Here is a 23,375-nt window from a genome sequence, read left to right as displayed (position 1 = left end):
TGAAATGTGTCTCTGTGGGCAGATTTAAAAAAAAACGTTTTTAAGCAGGAGGTTATCATATTGTCAAAATAATGCAGATTAATAGTTTTATCGAATAAACTTCTGCTGGAATCTGCAATTGATTCACACTTTAGTAACTGTAAAAGTATGGTTTACGTTAAACCTGTTTCAATTTAAATTTTTCCTTAAAACAGTGGTCCCTGTCTTCTAATACTGAATAGTTGGAGGTGTTTAGGATAAAGTTGCCAAATCAGGATAGTATTAATTAAACATTTTCCCATATGATGGATATCGGAGAAAAATAAGCTACCTTATATTTTCTTCAGAAGTTTAACAGTGATTATACAGATTTTAAAAAGTGATTCTAACATTGCAGCTGCAAACCAGGAGAAATTCAATAGCAGTGTTCTTGCAATAATTGACAAATCAATAATAAATAATAGAATTCCACATAGCAGTATTTTTTGAAAGAGGAAGATCTGTAATGTTCAAACACTGTATTTGCTACCTGTTAAAATGACATGTTCAAATGATATCCAGATCTCTTAAACTGAGGCAAGGCTGTAATCCTATCTTTCTGTATTTTAGAAACTAGCTAACAAAGTAAACGCCATATGTTTGACCTTCTATAGACCCCAAATAAAGTGGGTTTTGTTTAATGATTTGAGTATTTATGGCAATAAATATAATCCTTTTGCCAACCTTTTAATATCAGTGGAATGAGTCTGCTGCATTGACTACTAGAAGCAATACACAATAAGTTTTCCAGCCTTCAGCCTTCTGTGGGAATTTTGGGTTTTGGATCTCACAGTAGTAGATCTTCATGAAATTTAATGTCTGGTGAAGTTATTCACTAGGACAGGACAGATGTGACCTGGCCTTGTTAAGCTGATGGAAAAATGCTAATACACTGCATTACATCATATTTTATTACCTAACAATTTCTGAAAATGCTCCTGCTATAATCAGTAGTGCATAGAAGAAACAGCTGCACAGAACTATGCGCAGTACTGTTAGCACTTCCTTGCTAATGTGGCTTCAACATTTTTTGGTACCCAGAATTAAATATTTCAAATACAACTGTTCCTTTATTTTTCTTCTGAGGAAAACTGATAGCCCATGGATTGGCTTAACTTTGTGAATCTGTACATACATTTGAGAATATAGTTTTAAAGTGTTGTTTTTCCATAAAATTCATTGTTAGTAGAGTTTTCCAGTTTTTCAGCCTTGTTAAAACAATTTAGATGATAGAAATGCCTATGATGTGCCTTCCACTGAGTCACAGAAGTACGACCACTTATAAATGTGCTCTATTGATGACTACAGGGATAGCCTTTCTGTCTTCATCAAGAGCATGGTGTTAAATTTAATATCCACCTTGAGCTCATAGTTGTCTTCTTTATCACTGGCTTTCAGGAAACAGTTGTTACTGTGTAACTCACATTCCTTTTCCCATGCATACAGCACTGCATTTGCCTCTCTTAGAATATATTTTTCTCTAAGTAGTATAGCCTACCAGGAAATCCTGACCAAATTTGCTTATTATTAACTATACTACAATTTTCTGCGATCATCTGCACATTTCAACAGAAACAGTTTTCTATTTTGTACTATGTCAAAGTACTACAAATCACTAGTCCAAAACCAAATTGCCATGTGGTCCATTAAATACACTCACAGGGGACAATAATTCCCAATTTATAATTATTTTTCTCTTTCACTATTCACTCATTTTTAGTTAATTTAATATGGTTTACAAAAAAATCTAAGTAAAATTTAAAAATTAGAATAACAACTACTTTACAGATCTTCAAGCCTATAGCCCAATAATATAGTCATATTTTAATCAGTTTGTACTTTTTTTAATTTTGAAAAAAAAAATCCAAAATTTATGTTGGACAGAAGTCTAGCTCATTTACAGTCATCTTGGCAGTTGGCCGTAACATGCACATCTAGCTACACAAACTGTGGTATATTCTGCTTCATCTGGATGGGGTCGGGGGGGGTATGTGTGGTGTGTATGCTGCTGTCATGGTTTAACCCCAGCCAGTAACTAAGCACCACACAGCCGCTCGCTCACTCCCCCCTGGTGAGACAAAAGCAGAACATGTGACTATTTGGAAACAAAACAACTTTCCTGTGTCAATATATCTGATTGGTTATATGCATTGAAGTGTCATCAACATCTAGAGTTTTTTTTCCTTAGAACTGAACTTGCTCTATTAAATGATTTATTTCTCTTAATGAGTGAACTGCAGCAGAAAATATTTCTCCATCACTACCTGTCAGGTCATCGCATTAAATCTGCTTTGTTTGATGTGATCTGATTTCATTAAGCTATGTTAACTGGAATTAATTATGCAACTGCACACTATTTTTCTATTGATAAATCCTATCTCAGTATATATCTCATCACTTTGGTTCCCAGGATGATGGGCAACAACAGAAAGAACAAAGGAAATTATTTGTTACTACTACAGCTGTAGTCTGAAATATGAGATATGAGAATCGAGATATAAAAATATGAAATATGAGAATATGAAATGCAAAGAGAAGCTCCATTTCCTAAGAAGGAGCAATTCCCATGTTTATCTGACACAACAGCATCATCAATAAATACTTCCTATAGCTAAGCATTATTATCTAGCATAAAGTTAACATGTATTAGTCAGTGGGATTTCTTAATAGAGGCAGAAATAATTTTAGAAACATGTAGTAAATTACTGAATATAATAAATGTAAGCAGAGTAACTATTAATATTACAATTATTTATAATTAATACTAATTACTGATCGAGAATTTGTGCCAATAACTTACAGCAATACTGAAAAAATAAAGCTATACTGTTTCAATTCTAAGTATTTACTACTCTTTGAAATGAAACTAGAGATTAATTTCAAAACAGAATGAATTTTAGAATCAGATTTCAAGATTCAACACCTTGATTTTTTAAAAATTATTTTGCTGTGGGATTTTTTTTTTTTTTGAGATGGACTGCTTAGTGCCACTTATACAAATGCATTGAATGTTTCAGTACTTCCAAATCTGCTTTTGTAAAAAAAAAATAAAAAATAATCTAATACCCAAATTTTTCTCAGCTGGAATTCTCCAATTACTTGTCAGTATTTGATTTTCTGATAATACTGAAAATATATATTTTGTATAGGGAAAAAAAGAACTATGATCAGGAAAGTTACAACTAAGAGAAACAAACAAAAAAAATGGCTGGACAGAATCCATAGTTGTTTGTGTCTTCAAAGAGAAGTTTTAACTTATAATTGGTGTAAAACTGCTTATCTTCCAAATGAAGATGACACACCACAGACTGACTGTCAAGGAAAAGGACAAAGATTTTCAACTGTGGTGCAGTACAATGTATATTTTCAACAAAAATTCCAGCTATTTGTATCTGGTTCTTTAGTATTCTTCTTCCTTTCCTCCCTTTGTCTGCTCAATCTTATTTGTCAGTCCCAAAGGCCTGCCATACTAGTTTTATATCAGGTACTATACCATACTATTCACTTCTGTAGGCATCAAAGTTTAAACAAAAAAAATCTAACCTTTGCTGTGCCAGGTCATTTAGCTCCATCCTGCAGCCTAATTCAGCATCTTCTAAGAAAGTATCACATCTTATACTGGTCATGGAAGTATATTTTTGAGGATTATTTTATGAAAACATTTACTGTTATACAACTATTTTGCTTGTGTCTAGCAGTAAATGTTAGCACACTTACTAACTACACAAAAAATTGGTACACAATTTCTGTTTGATTTCCTAAAACTTTGGTTTTTCATTTCTTTTTGTGTTTGATTAGTATTCACTTTGATGTCTGCATATATCATACACATTGTACTCACTGATTAATTATATCACTTCTGTATTCTAATTGTTATACTGTAATTTTTTATTATTGCTTGATATAAGTGGACATAAGTAGCTGAAAAGAGCTAAAACCAGTGTTTCTGTTTTGAATCTAATGTTTCTGTCATGTAGGTAAGTTAACTGGGATACACAAACATTTTAAAATCAGTATATCTTTTCATGAACCCTTTTATTTAAGTGCAGCAGAACCGGACTCGCTATTTATTTATTTCATCTGCTATCAACAATGAGGAGAGGCAAATTCTCAGAGAGAATTCCTTGCCATCTATTTTATTCTTCTGTGAGTATATTATATATAAGATATTCTACAAAGCAATAATTATATTCTTCTAAGTATGGATGTTTTAGTACTCTACTAGCATAAATCTCTGATATGCAATATTTTGCAAATTACGTCAGATTGTGTGTTAAAATACACTTATATACTATTGCTCTAGTTAATATATATTTATAGGTAGTATTAAAAAGGTCCTTAAAACACAAATTTTAAAATAATTTTTATCAGAATTAAGAATGTAGCAGATAAAACATACTTATGTCTTCTAGTAATACAGTATTCATTAATTTCTGAAATGTTGATTTACATGTATTTCCTTCACTAACTTTATCATGCTTTTAAATAAGATTCTTTTTACTGATCTGTTATAGGTCTGATTACATATCTGTGAAAGTGCAAGTATTTGAATGAGTAACAGGTCAACCTAAGCAGCTTCTCCTGGCAATTACAATCAGGGACTAAGGGAAAGGACAAGATGCAGCAATTGGGAGACTGTGATGCAGTCAACAGTGGTATGAATTTGTTTCTTAGTGACACTTGAAATGTCCACAACAGTATCTGACTTAGAATGTGTACACAGAACTAGGTGCAAAAATATGGGCTGGCAACTTTGAACAAATGACTAGAAACTTCTTTTCTCTTTATTCCCATAAGTAAATAGGAGAAACAATCCTTCGTCACCTGTATATTGCAGTTTTCAGATCAGGTAAGACTCAAAAAACATGAGCAAACACAAGGGTGTCAGGTGGACAGTGTTGGGGAGAAAATGCCAATGCCTCTTTAGCTTTTGTGACTACAAGGAATATTAGGAGAAACTGTTAGGACCTTGAATGTATCAACAGGCTCTAATTGGCCTGACCAGCCTATAATCATCTTTCTCTGCACTCTTCCTTGGTGACCTCTTTCCCTTCTCTCACAGGTTTAACTGCCTGTGTTCAAGGTCAGCTCTGATGTGGCCCAGCATTGTCACCTTGTACCACCCTACTGTGAAAACAGAACTTGCATCCGAGATGTCCACACTTTCTTTCATTTACTTATGAGCTGCATTTAAGCTCAGGTCTTTGCACTAGGTCCTTTTCTGAGATATTTTGTCAGTATGCCTGTATCCAGCTTTGTATCTTGCTGATTCTGATCTGTTGACTTGACCACCCAGCTTGGCTGCAAACCTCCTTCATCACTAAGGACTTGTCTGGTGATCACTGGACTTGTGGCTGAATCTGTGGATCTGCTGTGTTCTTGTGGGTATTGAGGGATTGTGCCCTTTGTTGGTGAGGACACTGTCCCCCCTGGCCTTGCTGTCACCTCACTTCAGTTCTCCTTCCCTTACAGAGTAGGCTGCTCTTCCTACTCCCTGAAGCAAGGAGTAACAGTAATCTTAACACATTTTGTCTGAACACCCAAACAGGTAAGTGGACTAGAACTAGATAAATGGCTCTAAGTGGCCCTGCTTGTGCTAGGTGGTGGACAAGATGACCTCCAGAGGTCCTTTCCAAACTCAACCATTCTGTGATTCTGTGATCATCTCCTGTTATTTGCAGAACAAGTGGTTGTTTAGAGTAACCTTTAAGCTGTTTCCAATTACTGCTGATGGAGAAACTATTTCCTCTCTTTTGAAAAGCTGTGGCCAGAAGAATCTTGGTACATGATGGATCTTGCTCAACATTTTCAGGAGCTATTTTGAGAGTTAAAACAAGCAGAATTACGTTTTTTCAAATTGTTGGTTGGAATCAACCTCACCGGACTGCAGTTTAATCATCAAACTTCTAAGTTTGTATTAAGTTTAAATGTGCTTATGTTTAAATTACTAATTTGTTTCTGGTTAAAACAATGGCAACAGATGTCCTCTAATTCAAGTAATGTATTTTTAAAGGCTGTAACATGGCTGTGATTATCATCTGTGTGGATAATAGCACTTGACCACAATTAGTTGTACATTCTTTTTACTATAAAAATACTCTTCAGTTCTCTTACTTGATATAGTATAATACTCGGTCTCAGTAGAAAAGTAATATAAAAATCCATATTACCCAAGTCAATTGTGTTTGTGTTATTGATTTAAATAAATAACAAACACATAAATGTATGTCCCTCTTGTCTGTTAGAGTAATGAATGCATTTCAAGTTCTGCTTGTCTGAAGCTTTTATACTATGGAGCACTGAATTAGTTTAACGTGTATTAAATTACTTACAGTGAATCCTCCAATTATATTAAGACACAATCCTTCATTCAGACAGTTGATGCTGAGCAGCCTGCAGTAGTCAATTACTTCCTCACAGTTCTTTCCAGTGAATCCTGGCATGCAGCTGCAAATACACCAGTGTATTTTAGAGGACTTGCATTTTAAAAGTTAATTGTATTTGATTATATTCCATAATTCTATTAAATAATGTTCTTGTGGTAACAAAACAGACCTTGTATGTTATTTTAAATAAACAGAACGTGTTTTCAAGCAATTAAAAATCAGTTGCATGATTCTGGATATTTTTGGTTCTCCATAAAACATTTTTTTAATTAATTAAAGCATTTTCATACCAATACTACATATAATCTTCTGAAACAAAAAAAAAAAAACAATCTCAAATGAGGTAATATTTAATAAAAAGCTATAAATGAGGTTTTGAAAATCTATTAGAAAGGATGGGTCAATTAAACCATCAGAGAAGAAAATTAGAAATTTGATGATAAATGGGGTTTAAAATAGTTAGCATCAATCATTACTAGTGATTAACAAAGAATAGTCAATCATTACATGCTTAGGTATGTAAGGGGCAATGTAAGGAACCTGTGGAGAGGACAATGCATGGTTGTTTTTGTATTTGCTTAATTGTAATTCAGTATTTTCTTTAAAGGACAAAAGTAGCATTCTGTTTTGTGACAGTTTGTTAGTTCCATGTGATGCCAACGGAGCCATGGATGACTCTTTTATAGCAAAGGAACTGCAGACATTTCTTCTGCTTCACGTCAGCACTTGTCATTAATAGGAGAAAAACCTTTTCTTATCTAGCCCTCCAGTGTTTAAAAAAATCCCCTATACACACACACACAAAAAGATGAGATTCAAACAGATAATAAACAAGTCTTATTCAAAAGCAATAAAGGAACAATGTAGAGAAATACTCGAATATTTATATCTTGCTCAAAATGTGAAAAAAGTAAAATCCAGACTGCAAAACCTCTCTTTTGTGTTTTGATAGATACATAATCCCTGTGAAATTCACTCGATATGTTCTTACAGACATGTCTAGCATGTTCCTCTGTCTAAAGGCTCTTTCTGGTAGCATGGAAAGAAAAGATTTAAGTAGAAGAGAATGGAAATGGCCAGTTAGCTGAAAATTTGTGTTTGTGAAGGAATGCAAAAGTAATAGATGGCAAGTTTCTTTAACTTTTTCTGAGGGGTGGCTTGTCTAAGACTCGTCCCAGAAGCTGAAAATCATGAAAATTATACAGAATTGCTTCTGTTTTTTCTATGCTCTTGCTCCTAATGGATATGAGATTCAGTCAGTTTGCTTATGTTTCCCCATTTTAAAGAATAATGCCATCTCTGGTTTCAGAATACATGAAGCCTCTCACAGTTATGTAGCATACAAAAGTAAAGGATATATTTTCAATAGCAAATGGTCAGGCAACAACATTCAATAGAAAGTATCTGAGTTAACCATATTTTCTAAATCAGTTAAAAAGGTGCCTAATCAGTGGGTATGGCTGTGCCTCTGAGGGATGCACAGAGGCATCTAGCATATCCAGAAGCTTAAGTCACTTATTAGCCTTTAGTGAAGTGTTAAACAGGCTCGATTTCACCAGAAACCCCTGGAGAGCATCCACACAGTCCATCTGTAGGACCATTTGGACAGAGGTAGGTGGATATGGGAAAACCTTCTCTAAATAGCTATATTCTTTGAGGCTAGTGTAGACACGACCACAGGAAGACACTCTATGCAAGTAGCAATGGACTACACAATCCTCACCCTCCTCTTTAAAAAATTGCTGTATGTAAATCCTATAATTATATTGCTACAATTTCAAGTACTTGGAATCAAAATTCTTGCAAAGCATATTGTTAACAAATTTCCAGTTCACTTATTGTAGCTAAAAGGAGTTTTTCATAATACTTAGCTGCTTTTATTTCAGCATGTTCAAAGATATCAGGTAGTTATATACTTATTTTTCCCTCTAAACAAAAGTACTCATATCAACAGATAGCAGATTTGTTGTCCTTTATATTATAGCACCATTCATCCATATATGGTATTTATATACAAAAGGAATGTAAAGTAAAAAAAAAAATTTTGTGTCTTTTGTTATAACTCCATATTTAAATAACACTTAAACCAAATCAGAGCAATTCAATTACAACTGTTTTACTGATTTGTTTTTACCTATAATCTGAAATCAGGAGAAAGAGCTCCTAGCTTTCTTGATTCAACTTATTTAGATAATCTATGACTGTTTCATAAAATAGATAGTTTAGTAAGGCAATTTTAGAAATTGTTTCGTCTAATTTTTATATTTGCTCATTTTTCCTATTTTGGTTTTTGCTGTTGTTTTGCAATAGAAATACCAATGTCAGAGAATGTAAGAATAAATTAAGAGCAAGAAAGTTGACAGTAATGTTCCAAAGATGACACTAACAGGACAAATTTTCTCAGAACACCATTTAATATTTTTTGTGACTTTTTATTGTCCTAAAGAACAAGGATAATAGAAGAACATACAAAGTAAACAATCACAATTTATTGTGATGGATATCCTTGTTCACTGCCTATTTGAATTCACCTTAAATTTTGACATTTAAGAAAAAATGCTACTATTAGATTCTTAGCACAAAGTTGTATATGATATCAAGACTGAAAGGATAGAATGAGGATACAAGATAGTCATACATCATAACTGAAGTGAAGAAAATTATATTGAGTCTGGTTATAAGTTTAGAATGGAAAACAAAGAAGAAAGGATAAGTAGATAGAAGCTGAGATGGTGATGGATATAAGCAGAATGCAGTTTGGGCATAAAGAGAAGCAGACAGAATAAGGACAGCCAAAACAAAACAAAAAGGATTAAAAAAAAAAAAAAAGGCTTAAAAGGTCAATTCAGCTATTATTTGAATTTGTATATGCATGTGAGCTAAACACCATTACATTTATTTAAAATGTTGAAATGTTGTAAAAGTGGATCAGGTAGTAGTATTACACTGAATCAAACATATGCAGTTTTTTGTGGAGTAACTAAACATAGTCATAACCTACAGTATTTGACAACAATTATCAAAATGAAAGAAAACCTCCACTTAAAACTTTGAATAAGCAGCTCCCAACCTCCCGAATAAAGCAACATTGTTAATGGTAGGTTTCCTTTGGGTAAAATGAATTAAAACATGACTCATAATCAGAAAGCTTCCAAGTCCGTGACTTAAAAAACCTGAAATTGTTAAACCACTGTGTCAGAAAGGCAATCTACATCTTGATATTAATTGTTCATGTTATGCATATTTTTGAATGTAAGCTTCAGGCATCATTTATACTTATTCATGCACCAACATACTGTGTAAAAGACTGGTTATATAATAGTAAATTATTAGTAGCTTATATCTTGGTTTGACGTATTGGAAAATAAATGATAACACTGTTGTTCTGTGTCATACGTTTCTATATATGCAAAGATCTAACTGTGTATGTGTTTGTATGTGTGTGTATGTTTATATATATATGTATTTAGGTGTAAGTATAAAAAAATTATATGTCTTTTATTCTTCTTTGGGAAAATTGTAAACATAGTTCTACTTCCAGACTTCTCAACTGAATCTCTTCTGACGGACTGTAACTTTCTGTTCTATACTTCTGTTATGTATTTACAGTTTCTAAGTTCATTCATAATGTGTTTTTAGGCTTTTGTGTACAACAGCTTTCAATTTTCTGCTTTTATGAATATCCTAAAATTTGAAAGTTGTTTACTACTCTTCAGTAATGCTTAGCAGAACTTACTTCAGGCAGCCAGATAGAAGTCAAGCAAATGTGAAGAGTACAAATTGTATTCCTTAGTGGTGTAAGAAAATATCTAAAAAGCTATTTAAAATGGAATGAAATTATATACCTACTGGGTCACTTCTCTTATTTTCAAATGGATAATTTTTAGCATCGTCTTTCTGAATGAAACACTTCTTAATGTGCTGCTTAAAGGATCAATCTGAGACCTGCTAATGCATGTCTGTGAATTAGATATTAACACAGTTGTCTTAACCTTTCAAAACCAGCATAAACATCATACACCCTGAATGGGAGTGGTACCTGTAGTTTAATTGTCTCACTTGTCATCAGTGTGTTCAGGATTTATATATTTTATCTTACTGAATTAATTATGAAACAATTTATAACTCCTTAAATGTTTTAAATCTTTTTCACAGAATCACAGAATCACAGAATGGTTGGATTTAGAAGGGACCTCTGGGGATCATCTAGTCCAACCCCCTGCTAAAGCAGGTTCACCTAGAGCAGGTTGCACAGGATTGCATCCAGGCGGGTTTTGAATATCTCCTGAGAAGGAGACTCTACAGCCTCTCTAGGCAGCCTCTTTCAATGCTTTGTCACCCTCAAAGTAAAGATGTTTTTCCTCATATTCAGATGAAACTTCCTGTGTTTCAATTTGTGCCTGTTGACCCTTATCCTGTCACTGGACACCACTGAAAAGAGTCTGGCCCCATCCTCCTGACACCTGCCTTTAAGATATTTGTAAGCATTGATAAGATCCCCTCTCAGTCTTCTCTTCTCCAGGCTAAACAGACCCAGGTCTCTCAGCCTTTCCTCATAAGAGAGATGCTCCGGTCCCCCAGTCGTCTTTGTGGCCCTCCACTGGACTCTCTCCAGTAGTTCCTTGTCTTTCTTGAACTGGGGAGCCCAGAACTGGACACAGTACTCCAGATGTGCCCTCACCAGGGCAGAGTAGAGGGATAACCTCCCTCCACCTGCTGGTCACACTCTTCCTAATACAGCCCAGGATACCATTGGCCTTCTTGGTCACAGCGGCACATTGCTGGCTCATGGTTAACTTATTGCTGCTTATTTTTGTAGCACTTCAAGAGTTTTCACATAGACTAAGACAGTAGGGCACAAAAATTGAATAAAAAATCGTTAAAAGAAAAGTTTATAGTTTTCTGTGTTCTCTGTGACTGATGATGTCTGTTCAGATGATATCAGTGGTATATCATCAAGTGATCCAACGAAGTACTGAAATAAATTAATTTCTAATCTTACCGGCAGTTATAGTTCTGTTGTTGAGCCTCACAAGTTGAATTATTTAAGCAAGGCAACAATTCACATGGATTCAGTACCCTCTCACAGAACTTGCCAGTGAATATTGGCAGGCAGATACATGCCACATCCTATGGAAGAGAAGGAAATTAGAAATAATTATTTGTTGTAACCAAGGCAATACAGAAATCAGTGTTTACTTCCATTACTATAGAGACCCTAACTAGGACAGGGTCTCATCACATTAAACAGTTTACAAAGACAGAACAAAAAGCAGTCCTAGCCCCAGAGAGGTTGCAAACATAATTTAGGACAAGTGGAATAGGCCTTCCAGAACAGATTATACCACAGTTGGGTTTGCTAGCTGGAAATATACCAGCTCTAAATTTGACTGGCTTTGTGATTTCATAACTGAATCAAGAAGGAGCTTTATAATTCATTTATGGTTTTTCCTCATTTCTGAATTTGTTCCAATGTAATGTTTGCATCTATCAAACAGTAACAATGCACAAGGTATCTCAGATACCAAACAGTATTCACTAACTAAAGTAGGAAAGAAAATAGCTTATGTTCTTTTTCCCGTTCAATAGGAAGCAGACTATACTTCTCTATGATGGTGAGACATCTGTCAGTCACTGCAATCTGTAATTTACAGAGTAAGAACAGTAAGTTATTTTACAAAACAGAATATTTATTAGAGCTGACACTCTCACCCTTATTTTTCTGTATCAAGAAATGTTCTTTATAAGCCTTTTGTCATCAAAAAGTAAAGGAAACATATATAGGGGTTTATTCCCCCAGTGAAATAGGAAGTGTTCAGGTGTTTCTTCAGAATCAGTCTTAAAGACATGATAAGGGAACTTTATTTTAACATCTGTTGAGAGATTTCTACATGTATGAAACAAACTACTGCATCTGTTTGTCTATAGAAATAATAGTACAAAATAGTATGTGCTAGTTTATCTACTAGACAAAATATTTAGACAGATTGCATAATGTGGAAATCTATCGATTTGTTTGGCAATTTAGATGTCTCTTTTTTTCTCTCTCTGTGAGTGAGTATGTATCACTGGTATATGATAACTGAGCTTTTGAACTCTTCTTTCACTATTTTTGTTATGTATAATCATTGCTATTTGCAATAGTCATGCTAATGACAGAACATTGACAATGCAGTTTGAAATACTACCAGATATGACTCTATTATCAAACCTTTGTGAGTCTGCATGAATTTATTCTATTTTACAAAAAGAAAAAAGAAAGGGGGAAAAAAGGAATTAAAACCAGATACCACAGGAGAAGCAACAATAGAAAACAACCACTAGGTAATAAAGATGACTGAGGTATCACATTTTATATCAGATTTTATTAGAGAGGGAAAAAAAAAAAAAACATCAGTAGTTTCTTAGAATGACCTCCAAGAAACTAAACGGAAAATGTGGAATTTGAGCTTTTTAACCATAGAAATATTAGAAACACTACACATTCAGACAATGTTGTGTTTCTTCATGAAGCATGCAAGGCTAATTGAAAAAGTTACATTAGAATTATATGTTTTGGCACTTCCATGGACCATATCCTCCTGGAAGGTATGTCAAGGCATATGGATGACAGGAAGGTGATTAGAAAGAGTCAGCATGGCTTCACAAAGGGAAAATCATGCCGACTAACCTAGTGGCTTTCTATGATGGAGTGATTGTGTTGATGGATAGGGGAAAAGCAACTGATGCTATCTACCTTGACTTCTGTAAGGCCTTTGACATTGTCCCACACAACATCATTGTTGCCAAAGTGGAGAGATATGGTTTGATGGATGGACTATTCAATGGATAAGGAATTGGCTGGATAGTCATGTCCAAAGAGTTGCTGTCAACAGCTCACTGTCCAAATGGAGACCAGTAACAATAAGTGATGTCCCTCAGGGGCCCATACTGGGACCAGTACTTTTCAATATCTTTAGTAATATCATAGACTGTGGGACTGAGTGAACCCTCAGCAAGTCTGTGGATGATACCAAGCTTAGTAGTGCAGTTGATTCACTAAAGGGAAGGGATGCCATCCAGAGGGACCCTGACAGCCTTGAGCAGTGGACCCATGTGAATCTCATGAAGTTCAACAAGGACAAGTGCAAGGTCCTGCACCTGGATCGGGGCAGTCACCAGTATGACTACAGACTGAGTGATGAATGGGTTAAGAGCAGTCCTGTGGAGAAGGACTTGGTGATATTGGTGTATGAAAAATTGGACATGAGCCATAATGTGTGTTTGCAGCCCAGAAAGTCAATTGTATCGTGGGCTGCGTAAAAAGAATTGTGGTCAGCACGTCAAGGGAGGCGATTCTCCCACTCTGCTCTCATGAGGCCTCACCTGGAGTACTATGTCCAGCTTTGGGAACTCAGCACAAGAAAGACATGGATCTGCTGGAGTGAGTCCAGAAGAGTGCTATGAAAATGGCTATAGAGAAAGGCTGAGAGAGTTGGGGTTGTTCAGCCTGGAGAAAAGAAAGCTCTGGGGAGACTTCATTGTGGCCTTTCAATATATAAAGGGGCCTATAAGAAAGATGGAAAAAGACTTTTTACCAAGGCCTTTAGTGACAGGACATCGGGCAAATGTTTTAAATTGAAAGAGGGTAGGTTTAGATTGGGCATAAGGAAGAAATTTTTTACGATGAGGCTGGTGAGACAGTGGAGCAGGTTGCCCAGAGAAGTTGTGGATGCCCTATCACTGGTGGATGCCCTATCATTGCCCTATCAAGGTCAGGTTGGATGGGGCTTTGAGAAACCTGACCTAGTGGAAGATGTCCGTGCCTGCAGCAAGAGGGGTGGAACTAGATGACCTTTAAAAGTTCCTTCCAATACAAATAATTCTATGATTCTATGTTCAAATAGGGATCTCTGAAGTTTATACTTACATTTGGCAAATTGATACATGTACCTCTATTCTGACATGGACTTGAAGAACATTCATTGATCTCAGTTTCACAACTGTGACCAAGAAACCCAGCAGGACAATCACAAACATATCCAGACTGATTATATTGGCATATGCCCCCATTCAGGCATGGCTGAGATGCACAAGGATCACTAGGTTCCTCACAAAATGGACCTAAAAAATAAGCATAAAAAATTAGGCAGCGTTTGAGTGAATGATGCTTCTTGGTATGCTGTCCATAAATATTATCTTGTCAGTATGTTGTGTTTCACTATTATTTCTCATTAATTCTACTTTTTTAATTTTAGGAGGGATTGAGAGGCTTTTATTTATTGTGTTTTTCTTAAATTGTCTATGCTGTGAAGCTCCACTTACTGACTGGGACACCTGTAAATTATCACCATTTAAAAAGCAAAGAACTTAAAATATTCCTGTATGTTTTGTTTGTCTTGGTGAATAAACATGGTAGAAATATGTGGGAGTGAGTAAACTCATTTGTAGCAAAGAGAGGATGAGAACTGGAATCATAGTCCCAGATGACACTGAAGAGTCACTGAACATCTCTTTTGCTTCAGTTATTACTAAGGGAGGTTGTTCCCTTTTTTGTTTATAGATCCAGCCAGTATTGAAGCTGAACGTACTCTCAGTAGGTGCACACACAATCATGCACGCGTGCACACACAGACACAGACACAGTCACAGACACAATACAGACATAGTGTCCACATGGATCAACATGGAGAGTGGTGTCTTTCCCTGCACCACATAAACACAAAGAGCACTCATGTGAGCGTGAACAGCAAGGATGACTCAAACTTTTTCCTCCTCTCTGGATAGTCAGTATTGAAGTTCACCAGCAAACATACACACTCCCTCGCTTTCTAAACACACACATAAACCCACATTGATGGATCCCTCAAATATTAGCACAGGTTTTAAGTCTGTCTGATATCCATACCTGGACCCTGGACCTCTTGCCAACTTGCTGGCTCAGACCTTGAGTCATTCCAGATCTGGGTATCATTCTAGTTGCTGGCTAGTTCAGCTTAACCCCTGCCCACTAGGAAGGGTGGTAACACAGAAATAGTAAAGAAAAAGGTCTGCAGTGATCAGATGCAGGGCTCAGCCAGACAAGCGTAATGAGCTGCAGCCCACTTACACTCAGACAGCCCTTTTATCACCTTTTCTCTGCATTTTCCCATATTCGTACTTCTCCCATCCACCTTGATCCCTACCTTTCTTTACCGTTTTCTTCTCCCAGATAAACAACCCTTACCTAAGTGTTTGTCCCTGTTGGCCCCAGTTTTGTCACCTCCATACACAAATTCAGTATTTCTGATACTGTTACTTAGATAATCTTGGCTTTATGTGGGATTACTGATACGGTTACCCAGGCTCTGTCGGCCTTGCAAGAAAATAATCCCTGAAAAGTCCCCAGTTCCCTCCTCCTTAATTATCTGTGAAGCTTTCCTGTCTCTCACAAAATTCTCCCTAAACCATCTGTGGAATCCAGTCATCATTCATGATGCTACCTGTAACTTTTGTCAGCTACTCACTCAGTTATTTGTTAAGCTCAGCAACTTCTCATGTTACATCTAGTAGTTTCCCATGCTCTGTTCAGTTATTGTAACCCCAGGCAGGGATTTACTAATCTGCCTGCATACCTCAACCATTATGAGCTGCCTCTTTTTAATTGTGCAACGTCAAAGATACAGCAGAATTATTATTTACTTCCACTTACTTCTGGAAAACTATGTAGCAAATATGCTTTTTACATATCCTGTACTTTGGTATTCTGATTTAAACCACCTTCTTCAGACATACTTACAGATTACATTAGGAGCATTTTTCAATAATTTGCTGTAGCAATAACATTAACTTCATAATAAATCTGTTCTGAAGTAGTAGTATGGATTGATTCCCCATTTTGTTAGTCACTTGAATCAACTGAATTAAAAACAGACATTCATAAAACAACAAATTATACTTTACAAAAAGATGTATACTTCTGAAATGGTAAACAGAATACATTTAACTCAGAATTGTAAAGTGTCAGGTAAACATAGCTAATTCATTCTAAACCAATTAATAGATAAGTATGCAAGCCTCTAATAATTTCCTTACGAACACAGAATTGCTACATAGAGCAACTGTAAGTATATGGAACAACATTTACTAGGAGATCCAAATATCACACTCTATCTCTATTACATACCAGAATAGCTGATGCAAGAAACACTGTACAAGAAAATCCTGTGAGCAGAAAAAGGGTCAAAACACAATTTCCTTTTTATCACTCAGTTCATTGGAAATAGTTGTTCCAATAAGGCAAAATGAATTGGATCTATCTTTTAGGAGATATTATTCACTTCTCTTTAGCGTCAGAGGACATTCAAAGAATATTTCATAAATTTGTTGCAATCCCTCATCACCATAGCAACCAAATCACAGTAAAAGTATATTGCAACTTGCAGATGTTAGGACTTGCTACTAGGAAAAAGCAAGAAGGCCATTCCTCAGAACAAGGCCATTAACTGGTATTAGTGCATATATAAGAGAATATTTGCAACATGAGGTGATGTGGATTGGTCAATTGTTTCTTAGTATTTAATTTAATATTTAGCTGTCCTGTTATACTTCAGTACAATATTGTACCCCAGCAATATTCATAGATGAGGCTATATATGAATGCTTATCCTATTTTTTTTTTTCTTTGATTGGGTACATTTGAGAAGAATGGGTGCCCCTGACCCATCCACATTACTAAGCAGGAGAAGGCAAATCAGCAAAATAGTGACTCCAACTGCTCTGCCCAAAGGAAAGCCAGAAAGCCTAATTCCACAAGCAAAATGGATTAATGCATTGTTCCTGTCATTGTTTATACCCCTGGATCCATTCAGTCCTCCCCAATTTTTCTGCCACCACTACCAAGATATTCTTAGCCTTTTGTCAAAAAATGGCACTAGATGGGATTATTAGAACAGGGAAAGACTAAATGAATAAAATAACACAGAACAATGAAGGCCAGTTGGGGAAACCAGGTGAAAGAGGTGTCTTTTTGGTAATGCTATGCTCATTTGCAGCAAAACTAGGAAAGGGACATTGTTCTGCTAAAAAAAAGAGATAGTGTAACTTTCTTTTAGGGAAGACTAAAAGTAGCTAGAAGAGGAATAGAGAAAAGCTTGAGAGGAGATAAGGAAATATTGTTAATCACAGCATGGGAGATGTATCAAGGAAAAAATGCATGGTACAAGGATGGCAAAAAAGGTGTTTAACTTCTTTTGTCCTTGGCATCTCCTTGCAAAAGCCAAACATTACATTTTGCTTTTTGTTAATTTGGAAAAAAACAATGCATTTAGCGTGAATTGGGAACCAATTACCTAACCAGGTCAAGGGGGATCATTTAAAGACATGTAGATGTGGTTCTTAGGGACATGGTTTAGTGGTAGACTTGGCAGCGCTAGGTTAACAGTTGGACTTGATGATCTTGAAGGTCTTTTCCAACCTAGGCAATTCTATGATTCTATTATATGATTTTAAATTAAGGTACTGAGGCAGCCACTGCACTCATGTTCTAAAACATAAGTCACATCTTTCATAGGTCTATCTAGAGTGAATTCAATAAAAAACTCTACCAACTGCCTAACGTGTTTTAGGAAGAATTCAGTCTTGAGCAGGAAAGTTTTCTTAATCATTGACGCTACTTATGTCTTTGACATTCCTCTACTTTATAATTTCTTGTATTCAACATCTTATGCAAAAAGCAAGAGCAGTACTCTTTCACCTGAACATCCACGCCTGATGAGTTTGACAAACAAACTCAATAAAAGGAATTCTGGAGAATTGCTGTTTTGAGCTTTTTAATCTGTCATTCCCAAACCTGATGTCACACTCAATCTATTTTCTAAAGAAGACTGAAAGGTGACTAGATTACAGCCCTTGGATGGGGAAAATATCAAGCGCCAAAGGGATTGTTAATTCAGTGGGGAAAAGTGTAACAAAATCAAATGACTGAAGAGAGAAGCAAACTGAAACAAAGTTAGAAACACCTTGCATATTTTTACCAGTGAGATTTCTGTACCAGACTACCATGAAAGAACTGGATTCTACAGTTGCTGATGTCTTCACATCAATGCTTTTTGAAAGATACTACTTTAACTATATACAAGACAGAAGCCTTAATATATAGGTAAGCAATACAGCAACCTTTGGTCAGAACAGATTAACAACTGGTCCTCTAAACTTGCAAATCTATTTATTTACTTGGACTCAAAATGTATACAAAACCTCTTAATAGCTGTGTAAAACTAGGAATTAATTCCAAATTCCCATTTAAAGACTTACACTTTTTTGTCATCATCAGTGCCTCTTGTTTAGGTATGTTTAAAAAAATACTTAACTTCATAGCCATGTTAACATTTACTGACCTCTTTAATGCTGTTGTTAGAAGCAAGGTAAAGAGGAAACAGCATAAAAATAGATCTGTATAATCTGAAGTCAAATGTAAACCCCTGAAGGAGGACAATATTTAAGCAATGAACAATGCAGCTGGGAACAACACAACAGTCCAACTTGCAAATGCATATTGAAAATGTTTGTACAAATTATGGCGACTTGAGATTTAAATAACAAATGTGCAAGGCAAATTCTTTTAACTGCATAATTTGATGCTTAACCTTCTATTTTACTTTGATATCAATAGCAACATAGTACAGGCATAGTATTCAACATAGGTGCTGTATATTTCTGTTGCCAACAATTTCAACAGAAGTATTTCTTCCCTCAGTCAGACCCAAAAAGAGACATTTGCTGAAAATACTGAAGTCCTTTTAGTGTTCATTGATGAATGATTAGCTACTCAAAGCTATGATATATTGTTCAAATTCTCAGGAAAATAAATGCAGAAACCATGTTCTAATGGGAGACAGCTGATTCAAGAAATTTCAGTATGAAAAAAAATAGTTATCAGCTTGATTGAATATCCTGATTAAAGAGGAAAAGTCAAGAAATTAAAGACATCATCTGCAGGATCGGTTCACTATGGTCTTTCAACAGAGTGAATTCTTGTTTGGTTTACTTCAATGAAATGAAAATTGTGGAAGATTAAAAAGCAGGAATGAGTGAGTAAAGATTATCCTATAGAACAATAGGAAAGGTAATGAATTTTAGTTTAAGGAACGGAACGTTATTTCCAGTATTTTCTGTTGCTTTTACATGTGAAGAGAATAAAACCCTTCACCAAAACCAACCAAACAACAAAAAAACCCCAGCCCTTGTTTGATTTAACCGTATCCCTTCTAGTCTTCATTAGTTTCACTACCATGTTATAATGATAATCCATTAAAAGTCAAAACACATTCCTGACACCTTTGGTAAGCATCAGTCAGTTCATTAAGATATCATATAGTGCCATTTACATAAATATCTGGGGTTACTGATTAAAATAAATAGTTTTTATTTTTAATAGTCTTTCTGCGCTTCCTATTTATACAACCATTTCTCTTTCCAAGGATTAAAATATGTGAAAGATCATTTTAGCATACTACTCTTTAATATGATTTCAGTACTTTTTTCTTATTCCTCTAATGAAAAATCAATATTTTCTAGAGCAATTATGTATAAGGCACAGTAGACTATTTCAGGAAACAGCATATGCTACACCCATATACATTCCCTTGTTTGTACTTTAGTTAGAATGAAGCAATAATATTTCATGGTTAGCATAAAAAATGAACTATTTAGTGGGAGAGAGATTTATTTTCAGTTTAAATGAAACAAGTGGTTGCTAGGAGCTACAATCAAGGACCAAGATACACAGTAAGCAGTAAACAGCATAAAGCCTGAGAATGAAGACAAGTACAATAATTCAATTATTAAAAATATTGTTAATATTTTAATATGTTCTGTTTCACTACTGAAATTATAGAGACGCACCTCCTACGTCATGTCCTTCTTATGTCATGCCATTATTAATGTTTAGCACTCTTGTTCACTTTGAAACTAAATTCAAAATAAGGCTTTTTTAATCTGAGGAACATCAGATTTCAGTTGATTAAGTGAAAATATTTCTGCAATTAAACTAATCTTTATCTGCACAGCTCAGTTAAAAATTCATTGTAATTAGTCCAATACAGTTCATGCCTTGTCTTTACTTTCCTGAGTTTTGTCAGCTACCCTTCCTTTAAAATGTAAAACTGAAAAATACTTTTAAAAGTTCTCTTTGTAGAAAGATTATATTTTTTCTGTTTAAAAGCATCATTGAATCACAAGTTCTTGTCTTATATATTTAAACCCTGAAATATACCAATATTCCTATTGTTGCACTAAAATAATTAATGTTTGAAATATGAATACAGTATTTGCATCTTCATATAAATTTCTAATCAAAACCAATGAATGACACATTTTTTTGCTGCATATGAAGTTTCAATGAAGTTTGAATCAAAATGAAATCTACTTAAGGCACTGTAAATCCAGGTCTCAGAAGAGAGTGAGTGCAAATCTCCATGAAAGATTATAAGGGCTACAATCTTAATTTTAGACCAAATAGGCAGTATCAAAGCTCACTGATGTGCTTTATACAAAAGCTCCAATCAGCATACTTGAAAATAGACATTTTGGAAGTAAATGAATGAGAAGAACATTAGCTTCCATCAGAGGAAAGCCTATTAGAGAGAAAATTACAGTACTGCTGGAAAAACTCATCAAGAGTCCTTGTAAACTTTTAGTTTTACTTTTTATCTTGACTAACCACAGTGTTCAGAAATTCTAAAATAGCCAAAGCAGATAGAGCTGGGCTGATTCTGAGCCAATGCTACCCTGGCCACTGCTAAGGCAGTGTGCATGGGCTGTCACTGCGTCTGGAAGGCTGTTATTCCCTGGGGCAATAGCAGGGCATCACCCTAGTTATAACAGATCAATATACTATTCCTAGCCTAAAGTAACTTACTAGTGCCTCAGTTTGTTGCAGAAAGGGGTGTTCAAAGCACTACCAGGGGCAGCAGGAAGAATATCATAATGTTCAAATTGACAGCTATGACTTTTATCAAGAACACCAATGCTGCCCACTCACAGAAAGTCTAGACTTAAAATGACCTTTCTTGCAGCCAGCTGCTGGTGTTTACCACATACCAGGTACAGAAGAAAATCCAAGTGTATCCGTTAACAGTAAATTCACTAATGCTACACAGTTTTTACCACAGTAAAATGATATGACTACTTATCCATCTTTTGGGAAGGTGTTTTTAAAAATGCAATGATTAATCACTCCTTTCTCTAAGGCAACAGTTTCTCCAGATAGTATTAAATCAGTTCCTCAGTTGCCCCTCAGGTAACAAGACCTTTCCTGTGCTCGAATGCAAGGTATTTTCCTGATGGCTCACATACTTCTGTGAGAGGCTTAATACTTCTGAATTCTGAAGTATTCCACCTCTTAAAGATGAGGAAGTCTCTCCTGCCATTCGTGGGCTAGCACTGTGCCTGATGTTGTTCGGTATGGTTTCTAAAGGTATGAATGGGAGATACACTTTTTATTGAAATCCTAAATGATAATAGATCAAGTCAATATACTGAGTGGGACAGAAATTTTCTTAATTAAAATACAAAAGTCTGTGTGATTTTAAACTGCAAAAGTCCAAAATATGAAAATAAACCTGCACAAAAATACCATATACCAACAAAGTGGCAAATGCTCTGTGAACCACAACAGAAGGAACTCTATTGGGCAGCAAAACTAGGCTTTATTTGTTCACTTTTCAGTGGAGAACCAAATACTTTCTCATTGTTCACAGGAAATAAAACATCATAATCATTTGTGAGAGATTTGAAAGTGCTGCTTTATATACATCACTCGTGAGACTAAAATTAAATACTTTGTACCATTCTGAGTAAATGACAGAGACGATTCAAGGAAATTTAATACCAGAATGTGTATCGCAAGTGAAGGCAGGCAGGCTGTGCAAGGGCATGACATGCTGGGCTGGGTGAAACCTAGGGATGCAGCTGAAATAGAGGAGGAAGAACAGAGAATCCAAGAGGTGCAAGTTCTCCCTGGGTTTGCAATGTACAGACAATGGCTGATTAATCTAGTATAGATGGGAATCAAGGTAGAACCATTGAACAGAAAAAGTTATTTAGAGATATTTGAGAAGTTTCTTGTGGAAACAGATAGAAACCATTTCAGTTATAAAAATTTGTTGTGGGTAAAGCAACAAGAATAAATTGAACAGAAAAAGATTTCACAGAAGAGAGAAAGGGGTAAAATGACCAAAAGGGCGTCTATCTTTAGCTGTTAATATTACTAATACAGGGATGTATATTTCCGGATTGTGAAGAGCCGTTGCAGAAAATAAAAACATTTATTAGTAAATGATAGTGTAAAATCCTTAAAGAAGAAAATAAACTTGTATTTAGAACAAATATCATCTAGTCCTTTCTGCTTTATTGCCTGTGTGTTTATGGCCAGCTAGAACTGAAAAGCAATATCTTTCCTGAAGAGCTTAATAACATGGGAAAGGGAACATGCCTCAAGGAACACTGTAAGTCTATTAAATTCTCAATGGGCAAGGTGTTACTTAAGACTTCTGTGGATGTCTATAAAAATCCCATTGGAAACGGAAAGGTCCTGAACCTTTCTATTCTTTGTGAAGCAGGCAAACCATATTTCCTTCTCTTCTGTTTAGTGGAGTAATGAGTGGTAGTTTCAATACTTCTTAGTGGCAATGATTAGCTGCTTGTTGAAATTCTACCGCTTTTATTTTTTTTGGTGGTGGAGACCTTAGGGCTTCTGCTTCTCCTTAGGGTCTGAGTTGCTCAGTTGTTTTCTCAACTTGCCTCTTTTCCAAAGGTCAAACCTCTGGAAGCTCTTTAGCTTAGATATCTATTTCACATCAAAAGAAACAGTAAAATAAGGTTGCTCCATGTCCTATAGATATGTTTGGAACTTAGACCTTCTCTCTTGAATCTTTGAACAGCAATTTTTATCTGAAACTTTGAATAAATGTTTTTCTGAAACTGAGATAACTTGATCATTATGCACAATAA

At 35.3% G+C, this 23,375-nt stretch overlaps 1 protein-coding gene across 1 annotated transcript in view; it reads right to left on the bottom strand.

Moving 5' to 3' along the window:
* EYS (EGF-like photoreceptor maintenance factor) overlaps positions 1 to 23,375 on the bottom strand; it is a 923,675-nt gene that overhangs the window by 831,508 nt on the left and 68,792 nt on the right. The window contains exons 4-6 of the mRNA XM_087776394.1: positions 14,314 to 14,507; positions 11,407 to 11,534; positions 6,351 to 6,465 (exon numbers count right to left, since the gene is read on the bottom strand). Of these exons, the coding sequence (XP_087632520.1) occupies positions 6,351 to 6,465; positions 11,407 to 11,534; positions 14,314 to 14,507 (437 nt within the window). The remainder of the gene's footprint in view (positions 1 to 6,350; positions 6,466 to 11,406; positions 11,535 to 14,313; positions 14,508 to 23,375) is intronic.

Source organism: Nipponia nippon, unplaced genomic scaffold (assembly GCF_047370975.1).
Source record: "Nipponia nippon isolate SJK-2023a ecotype South Korea unplaced genomic scaffold, ASM4737097v1 scaffold_4, whole genome shotgun sequence".
NCBI lineage: Eukaryota > Metazoa > Chordata > Aves > Pelecaniformes > Threskiornithidae > Nipponia > Nipponia nippon.
The sequence above is the reverse complement of the archived record's forward strand: the minus strand, read 5'-3'. Positions and strand labels throughout refer to the sequence as shown.